Here is a 9,486-nt window from a genome sequence, read left to right as displayed (position 1 = left end):
ACCTTGAAAACCGTGCCAAGGACAACGCTGTCCTCGGCTAGCAAAAGCCGAGGTAGAAGAAAATTGATTTACCAAAAAAGACAATCTTCCAAAGCATCCTAAGGAAAAGATAGGTATAGAAAGTAAGCACACTGGAGCATGGCGGTAGAGCAATTCTAGGAAAAGCTACTGCCTCCACATTAAATGCTCCACAACTAATACTCTGGCCACATTAATGTGGAAATGATACCTGAGCAGTGGCTTTTTAGACTCACAGCTACTACCTAAGAGCTTTGGGAGAAGGTTGATGTGAAAAGACCAACAACATCAAATCCTACCTGCACATGTACGGTGAAGATGAAGAAGGAAAGTAGTATATAAAGAAGAAGGAGCCCTGAGGAAAGGGATTGGAAATTTGAACTAGAAGACACACTGTAGCGATCTGAACCAACTTTGTAACCATTACCACTATCACTCAAGAAATATATAAGTTGAAACTCCTCGGACCAATGCCGAGAACTAAATTGCTTGCTCAAGTCCATATTTGTTTTACTTGTTCATTCTTTAAACCATCTCTAACTGTTGTTACACTCATTAAAGCCCAGTTCTTCTATCCACTCTCTACAAATTTATTGTATTGGGTTTGTTGGGCTTGAATGCACTTATCCCTTAAGAATAGTGCTCAAATCCAATCCCTACAATTGGTGCCGTCTGTGGGAAGAACTTATGTGTTAGTGAGTGCAACGGTTAAACATGGTAGGATCAGGTCCGCACCAAGAAAACCCACGCCAAATATATCCCCAACTTACAGAACTCGCAGGGTTCCAGCGATAGAGTAATCTTCCTAACCTTGAGCAAAATCAGGGCAATGAAAGGAATCGAGAGGGGAGTGTGCATACCACCCAGACGAGCAAAAGCCACTCCCAAGTGGGCAGTCACATATCCTAGAGACAAAACAACAACCAAACCATGCAGCAGGAGATAGATGACTTGAAAAAGAAATTGTGCTATGCACAGCGGAGGCGATCTCTTTCCGGTTCTGACATATCCTCTAATGATGAAGAGGACAGCAATTACAGGCAGAGAGCAAGAACTCCTCCAAGCAAGACCTTCTCTTATGAAGACGAGCACCATCATAGACGAAAACAAAAAGGGCCCATCTAGTAGGTGTCTAGGTAATGATGCCATGAGTAAGGCTCTGGATCAGATCTCTAAGTCACCTTTCACGCACAGTATAGAAGGAGCTAGGCTACCTCGGCGGTTCCATCAGCCTACGTTCATCGTTTATAATGGTCGAACGGATCTCGTAGAGCATGTGAGCCAGTTTAATCAAAGAATGGCATCCACTCCAAGAACGAAGCTTTGATGTGCAAGGTCTTCCCGTCCAGCCTAGGACTTGTAGCGATGAGGTGGTTCAACGGCTTGAAGACGAACTCCATAAATTCCTATAAGCAGCTTACCCAAGCCTTTGGCTCTCGTTTCATTACGAATAGTAGGGCTCCTCGGCCTTTAAGCTTGTTGTTGTCATTGTCCATGCGTGAGGGAGAAACTCTAAAAGCATACTCGGACAGATATTGGGAAATGTACAATGAGATGGATGAAAACTTTGATGATGTCTCCATTAGCACTTTTAAAAGCGGTCTCCCAACCGAGCACGGCTTGAGGAAATCCTTGACTAGTAAGCTTGTCACCAGTGTACGTCAACTTATGGACCGGATTGACAAATACAAAAGGGTGGAAGAGGACCAGCTGTAAGGAAAAGGAAAGGAGAAGGTTATCCCACAAAGGAGGAGTGATTTTAGGTCGGATCGATACAACAATAACCGTTCGAGAAGAGATTTCGTAGGGTAATCCAGATTAACCAATACACAGACGGTTAATGTCGTATTCAGAGAACTAGTACATCAAGTTTTGGAGAAAATCAAGAACGAGCCATTCTTCAAGTGGCCGAATAAGATGGCTGGAGACTCCATAAAGCGCAATCGGAGTCTGTATTGTCAATACCACCAAGAACACGAATATACTACAGAAGATTGCAGGAACCTTTGGAACCACCTTGATCAGTTGGTTCGAGAAGGGAAACTGAGGCACCTCTTGCATCCTTCCAGTGGTCATCAAGGCCAGGTAAGCTAGGAGCCCCGGAGAGACACTTCCTTGAGACCACCCTAGGAACGATAAACGTAATCTTTGCTACTCCGGGGAGGACGGGCTCATGCCTTACTAGGGTGATGTCTGTAGGTCGGCTACTCGCTGATAACTCTATCCTAGAACCAAAAAGGCCTAAAGTGTATCCTCATCCAGTCTTGGGTTTCTCCGAGGAATACAAAATCGGAACAATCCAACCCCACGACGACGCGTTGGTAATCACTCTTCGGATTGGGGGTTACGACGTAAAAAGGGTGATGGTAGATGGTGGTAGTGGGGCCGAGATCATGTACCCTAATCTCTATAAGGGGCTGAAGCTGAGACTAGAAAACTTGACGTCCTACAGCTCCCCCTTATTGACTTTTGACAGGAAGATGATCATGCCAAAGGGCCAGATTAGACTACCTGTGCAAACCAGCCCGGAGATAGTGGAGGCTAACTTCATTGTAGTGGATACTTACTCCTTTTACACTGCCATCGTGGCCAAACCTTGGCTTCATACCTTATGAGCCGTTGCCCCTACCTTGCATCAGAAGGTGAAGTTCCCTTTCGAGGGCCGGGTCTTGGAAATTCGAGGTTGCCAGGCTATGGCGAGAGAATGCCTGGTGGCTGCCATCTCACATCGGCCCAAAGCGGAGTCCTCGGCCCGTGTTGAAGAAAGCTCATAGCAATCAAAGACCCTGGCATCGCCTATTAATGCACTAGCCGAGGAAGCAAAATGTGAGGATTTAGAAAAGGTGATCATTGGCGATGACCCGGAGAGGTTCTTCCAGGTAGGATCTCAACTACCCCCTCTGGAAAAGGAGGGATTGATAGGGTTCCTCAGAGAAAACATCGATGTGTTCGCATGGGACGCTTATGATACCCTAGGAATTGATCTGAACTTCATTTGCCACCACTTAAATGTAAATCCATTAGCCACTCCAAAAAAAAAAAAAAAAAACCACCTTGGCGCCCATCTAAGGAGCACGTCGACGCTGTCAGGGATGAGGTGAGAAAGCTCAAACACGTAGGGGCTATCAAGGAGGTGTTCTACCCTGAGTGGTTGGCTAACACTGTGGTTGTAAAAAAGAAGAGTGGGAAGTGGCAAGTTTGTGTGGACTTCACAGACTTAAACAAGGCGTGTCTGAAAGACTTGTTCCCCATGCCTTGGATAGACTAGTTAGTGGATGTAACTACAGGCCATCCTCGGATAAGCTTCTTAGATGCCTTCCAAGGCTACCATCAAATACCACTAGCCTTGGATGATCTTCCAAGGCTACCATCAAATACCACTAGCCCTGGATGATCAAGAAAAAATGGCATTCATGACTCCTATTGGAAATTATCACTACAAAGTGATGCCTTTTGGTTTGAAGAATGCGGGGTCTACCTACCAAAGGATGATGACTAGAATGTTTAAGTCACAGCTGGACAAGAGTATTGAAGTCTACATAGATGACATGGTGGTAAAGAGCAAAGTGGTGTTTGAGCATGTGGAAGACCTCAGAGTCATTTTTGACATCTTAAGGAAACACAAACTGCGTCTCAATGCCTCTAAGTGCTCATTTGGTATTGGGTTCAGAAAATTTTTGGGCTATATGGTAACTCATAGGGGAATTGAGGTAAGCCCAGATCAGATCAAAGCAATTCACAATCTGTAGCCTCCTCGAAATCCCAAAAAAGTCTAGAAACTCATTGGAATGATCGCAGCCTTGAATCGGTTTATTTCTAGATCTGCGGATAGGTGCCGGCCATTTTACCTCCTAATGAGTAAATGGAAAGGATTTGAATGGTCTGAGGATTGTGCTTTAGCCTTCCAACAACTTAAGTAATACCTATCCCGACCACCCATCATGTCCAGCCCTAAGGCCGACGAGGTTTTGTTCGCCTACATTGCGGTGGCCTCTTATGCTGTAAGCTTGGTGTTGATATGAACTAATGGTGGCATACAACAGCTAGTCTATTATGTGAGTAAATCATTACATGAGGCTGAGGTGTGCTATTTACCATTGGAGAATGTAATTTTGGCAGTAGTGCATGCCACACGAAAACTCCCTCATTACTTCCAAGCGCATATAGTTGTTGTTCTAACTTAGCTTCTGCTTAAGTCTATACTCCGAAGTGCCGATTACACGGGAAGAATTGCTATGTGGAGCACAGTTCTAGGAGCTTTCGATAACAAATACATGCCTCGGACCTCCGTAAAGGGCCAGGTCCTCGCTGATTTAATAGCTAAATTTGCTGAACCCCCGATATAAATAAGAGCAGAGGAGCAAAAAATGGATGAAAAATTGGTTGGCACAATTTCCGTGCAAGGACCATCACGCTGGAAAGTGTATGTTGATGGCGCAGCTAACCAAAGGGGGTCCGGGGTGGGGTTAGTTCTAATATCCCCTAAGAAGATTACCATAGAGAAATTATTGAGACTAGGGTTTTCAGCCACAAACAACGAAGCCAAATATGTGGCTTTATTGAAAGGAATGGCCATGGTACAAAAAATGGGAGGAAAGGAAGTGGAAGCATTCTCGGACTCAAGATTGGTTGTGGGTCAAGTGAAGGGCGACCTAGATGCCAGAGATGTGAGAATGCAAGAGTACTTGAGTCAGGTCAGGCGCTTGCAATCGGATTTTGAATTCTTCGACTTGTCACATGTCTCTAGGAGTGGAAACATGCACGTAGATTCATTGGCCACTCTTGCCACCTCCTTGGCTCAGGGTTTACCTCGGGTCATCCTTATTGAGGACTTGTGCAAAGTAGATGGAGTTAAGCAGGATGTGGTTCGGATCCATCAAGTCAGAGTGGGTCCGAGCTAGATGGATCCTATAGTGAGCTTTCTTAAAGATGACACACGACTTGAAGAGAAATCAGAAGCTGAGAAAGTATGAAGAAAAGCTCCTCAGTTCTGGCTGTCCGAGGATCACAAATTGTACAAGCGCTCCTATTTTGGGTCGTATTTGCTATGTATACATCCTGAAGCATTAGAATTACTACTCGAGGGTTGCATGAAGGAATTTGTAGAAGTCACACAGGAGGAAGATCTCTGTCCCACAGAGCCATCACTCAAAGATATTGGTGGCTGGGTATGCAGAAGGAAGCCTAAGAGTACGTCAAGAAGTGTGATCAATGCCAGAGATTTTCTCCAACATCCGAGGGGTCCTTAATCCTCTCTCTTGTTCGTAGCCGTTTGCTCAGTGGGGCTTGGATATCGTAGGCCCTTTCCCCAAAGCAACAGGAAATAAGAGATTCCTATTGGTCGGCACAAACTATTTCCCCAAATGGGTCGAAGCGAGTCCCTGGCCAACATCAGGGATGTAGATGCTAAGAAGTTTATCTGGAAGAACATCGTTACTCAATTTGGGGTCCCTCATACCATCACCTCGGATAACGGCCTTCAGTTTGATAGCAAGACCTTCAGGAGATATTGTTGTGACCTGGGAATTACAAACTGGTATTCCACTCCAACCTACCCCCAAAAAAATGGATAGGACGAGGCTGTTAATAAGATCATAGTCAAAGGGCTGAAAAAGAGATTGGATGATGCAAATGGAAGATAGGTGGAAGAACTGCCACACGTCCTATGGACATATCGAACTACACCACGTTGGTCAACAAGAGAGACTCCCTTCTCTATGACTTATGGGGCCAAGGCTGTCATCCCCCTAGAAACAAGCCTCCCAACATTAAGCAAGAGTAGCTTCACTTCCCGCAACAACGATGAACTGCTAGGGTGCAATAACGATGAACTGCTAGGGAAAAGTTTGGACTTAATTGAAGTGAGAAGAGAGAAGGCAATGATCCAACTAGCCTATTACCACCAGAAACTCAAGCAAGGGTATGATGCCAATGTGAAGCTACGGCCATTAGCACCAGGGGACTTGGTGCTGAGAAAAGTTTTAGGTAATGCCAAGAACCAGGCTTGGGGAAAGTTGGGGCCTAACTGGGAAAGACTATATCGCATCACTTCAGTAGCAGGAATATGTGCATATTATTTAGAAGACTTAGATGAGAAAACTGTACCTCGCCTATGGAATATAAATAACCTAAGAAGGTATTATTATTAATGAAAGCAGTTTTGTTTGCACTCTAATTTACTACTGATAACTTTTGGCAACTATTTAAGTATTAAACAGAACCAAGGTCAAGCATGGCTCCTCGGACCACAAACCTTGGTTAAACTAAGAACTTCTGGCAACTATTTACGTATTAGACAGAACCAAGGTCTTGTATGGTTTCTCGGACCACAAACCTTGGGAAAACTAATAACAGTATTAGACAGAACCAAGGTTTTGCATGGCTCCTCGGACCACAAATCTTGGGGAAACTAATAACTTTTGGCAACTATTTAAGTATTAGACAGAACCAAGGTCTTGTATGGCTCCTCGGACCACAAACCTCGGGGAAACTAATAACTACTGGCAACTATTCAATTATTAGACAGAACCAAGGTCTTGCATGGCTCCTCAGACCACAAACCTTGGGGAAACTAATAACTTTTGGCAACTATTAAAGTATTAGACAAAACCAAGGTCTTGCATGACTTCTCGGACCACAAATCTTGGGGAAACTAATACCTTTTAGCGACCATCTAAGTGTTAAACAGAACCAAGGCATTGCAGGGATCCTCGGACCACAAGCCTTGAGGAAATTAACTACTTTAGATATTTATCTAAGTGATAAATAGGACCCTAAATGGAGCCTGGCTCCTCGGATCACCTGCCTTGCCCTTATTGAAGAAAGATGTAAAAAAATGTCCATCCATGAGCATCACTTAAAGCATTTCAAGGCACACTGGGCCTATCTTTCCTTTATAGTTAATACTATTCTGTTTCACTAAGGTCAATGAGTTTCTAAAAAATATGCATTTGCATGTCTTACCATAATGTATGTGCCTAGAGGTTGGAGTTTTTTTCTTTTCATAAAGTACTGTGAATTTAGCATCTCTAGTCCATTGTAGTAATCAATTCAGAAGTTATGGGATCTATATTATAAACCTAAATTCTCTTATGGTCCACCTAATAGAAGTGAAAGATGTATTACACTATTAGGGTTACTCAAACATTAATAAGAGCACGAATCACATGAACAAAAAGCCTTATCATTAAAAGAAGTGCACACATTTCACTACAAAAAGGCAGTTTCATTACAAAAATTCAAGTATGCTTACAAAAAAAAAAGGGGGAAGAGAAGAAAAAACGACAACAGCAGCACAAATAAACAGACACAGCCTATTTCTTCACCTTTATAGTTAACTTGTCCTTAGAAGGCTGTTGAGAGGCTATGTCTGAGGCTTCAGGACCCTGGCTTGGAGGAGTGACTTTGAGAGGCTTAGCAAGGGAGGCTAAGACTAACTCCGTTTTCTTAAGAGCCTCTTTCTCGGCAGAGGGAGCTTGCGAGTCAACAGGAGGCTTCATCACATCCTGGGGTACTTCCTGGTTAATAATTTTCTCCTTTTCTAGCACCCCGGGATGCTCAGTCTCATCGGCAGTTGTGCCAAGAGGAATTGGAGCATTGGTGGCACTATCCTGACCTCCCTTTGCGGCTTTAGGCGCAATATCAGCTTCAGAACTGGCGAGAGCAGACTCTCGGAGAGCAGGGGATAATACACGTTCTCTGCTCTTTTAGGTTTAGATGAAGCCTTAACCCCAGCCCGATTGAAGGCTTTAACCTAAACTTGGGAGCAGTAGAGCCTGCATACCCCTGGCATTTGGGCTCTGAGATTGGTCTTGGTCTTAGCTACCCTAATCTCGTAAGCTTCCTGCTCGGCCCTCTCTTTAGTCTCTTCTGCCAGTTTCCTAGCTTTCTCTGCCTCCCCACGAGCTGACACTGCTTTGTCCCTTGCTTTCTCCATGGAGTCCTTGGCTTTCTCTACAACTGCTAACTTTTTCTTCAAGGACTCAATCTGCCTTTTAGCAGCAGCCAATTGGTCCTTGGCCTTGCGAAGGAGCTGCCTTTGGTCTTCGGCTTGCCACTAAGTGCTCTCTAAAGCCGAGTTCGCACTCCTCCTCGCCCTCTCCTCATCCTTCAATTTATTCCTCAGGTCCTGTGTAGACTGGTCGGCAATGTTAAAGGCTTCTACAGTCGCAACACGCCTATTCCTCTCGTCCTCTAACTACCTGCTGCAGCTAGTGGCTATCTCCTCTGCCCTGAACGTGGCCTGAACAGCCTAAAAAAGTGAACAAATGCAAGGTAAACAAGGAACAAAGGCTAAAAGAAAAAAGAATGAGAGGCTAACTAATTAAACTAAGTTGGAAACCTTATCATGCCCAAGTACCTCTTGAGGCTGAGGAAGACCTCCTGCCTTCTAAAGGACCTCAGCTCGGCCATGTCCTAGGGCAGAAGTAGAGCATTCTCCAAAGCATCAGCCATATGGCTGCCGATGCCTCCCTAGAAGTCCCTGATGGAAGCATTGTCCATCAGAGCGGCCCACTAAGCATTGGAGCCAGGAGCTAGGCCTAGGGCTCAGGTAGAGGATCGACCCTCTTCTTACGCCCCCTGTGCCCAACCTTTTGTTGCTTGGTAGCTTGCTAGGGATCCTCTTTTGGTGCTGGGCGTGGCCTCTCAGCCTCTACCACCTCTTTGCCCTTTGACTCCCTTTTACGTTTGGGGTCGGAAGGCTCGGGTCTCGGTGGTAGGGTTGACTTGGGAGGAGGAGGAGGAAGTTTGGAGGGAGCAAGACAGAGCCTGCTCTGAGAAGGGGAAGGGGGTTTGCTTTGAGCTACCTTCCTTTGTGTCCCCTTCCTCGGCTAGGACTCTATCAAATTCAGCAAACTTGTACTTTGCCTCCTCTGAATGCCCATATCGTCTTCAAAAAGGTTTTCTACTGAAGGGAAGTCTTCTTCAGTATAGCTTGGATCGTCGAGATCACCAGAAGGGTCCTCAGATGACTGAGCTCGGTTGAACACCTCAAAATCGTCCTCGGACGAACCTACCTCAAAGATTTCTTCTTCTTTCTCTGTTTTTCCTTCCTCTTCTTTTACCACTGGATGAGAAGACGAAGAGCCAACCAAGGGTATGCCCTTCGGAATTGAAGCATCCTCAGGGAGCAGAAACCCCTCAATGGCAACGCTAATCCTATGGAGACGTGGATCACGGGCCTTGATAACACACTTTGGCGCTTGGAAAGCACGAGAGATAGGCGTATACCCTAGTATCAGGTAAGCCGCTCTGAGCTGATTGTCGTCCTCGTTCACAAACACCTCGGCCTTGAGGATGTTGTCCAAGCTCTCCTTGTTAACCAAATTGAAATTTGGTTCGATGGTGCCTTTGTCTGCAGAACCATGAAAAGCAAAGGGTTAGAGGCCAAACCACACAAATCATGATGAAATAACAAGTCCTACTCTTATCTCTAGAGCCTTACTTGGTTGCCCTTCTTCTGTCGGG

General features: G+C 45.1%; 1 protein-coding gene across 1 annotated transcript; it reads left to right on the top strand.

The window, feature by feature from the left end:
- The first annotated feature begins 1,383 nt into the window (after positions 1 to 1,383).
- Positions 1,384 to 2,524, top strand: LOC115966322. Its single transcript, XM_031085575.1, has 3 exons — positions 1,384 to 1,730; positions 1,872 to 2,103; positions 2,495 to 2,524. The coding sequence occupies exons 1-3, from the start codon at positions 1,384 to 1,386 to the stop codon at positions 2,522 to 2,524; spliced, it is 609 nt and encodes a 202-aa protein (XP_030941435.1).
- The last annotated feature ends 6,962 nt before the right edge of the window (positions 2,525 to 9,486 follow it).

The sequence above is a fragment of the Quercus lobata genome, chromosome 2, assembly GCF_001633185.2.
Source record: "Quercus lobata isolate SW786 chromosome 2, ValleyOak3.0 Primary Assembly, whole genome shotgun sequence".
NCBI classification, from domain to species: domain Eukaryota; kingdom Viridiplantae; phylum Streptophyta; class Magnoliopsida; order Fagales; family Fagaceae; genus Quercus; species Quercus lobata.
This window is presented reverse-complemented; position numbering and strand designations above follow the sequence as displayed.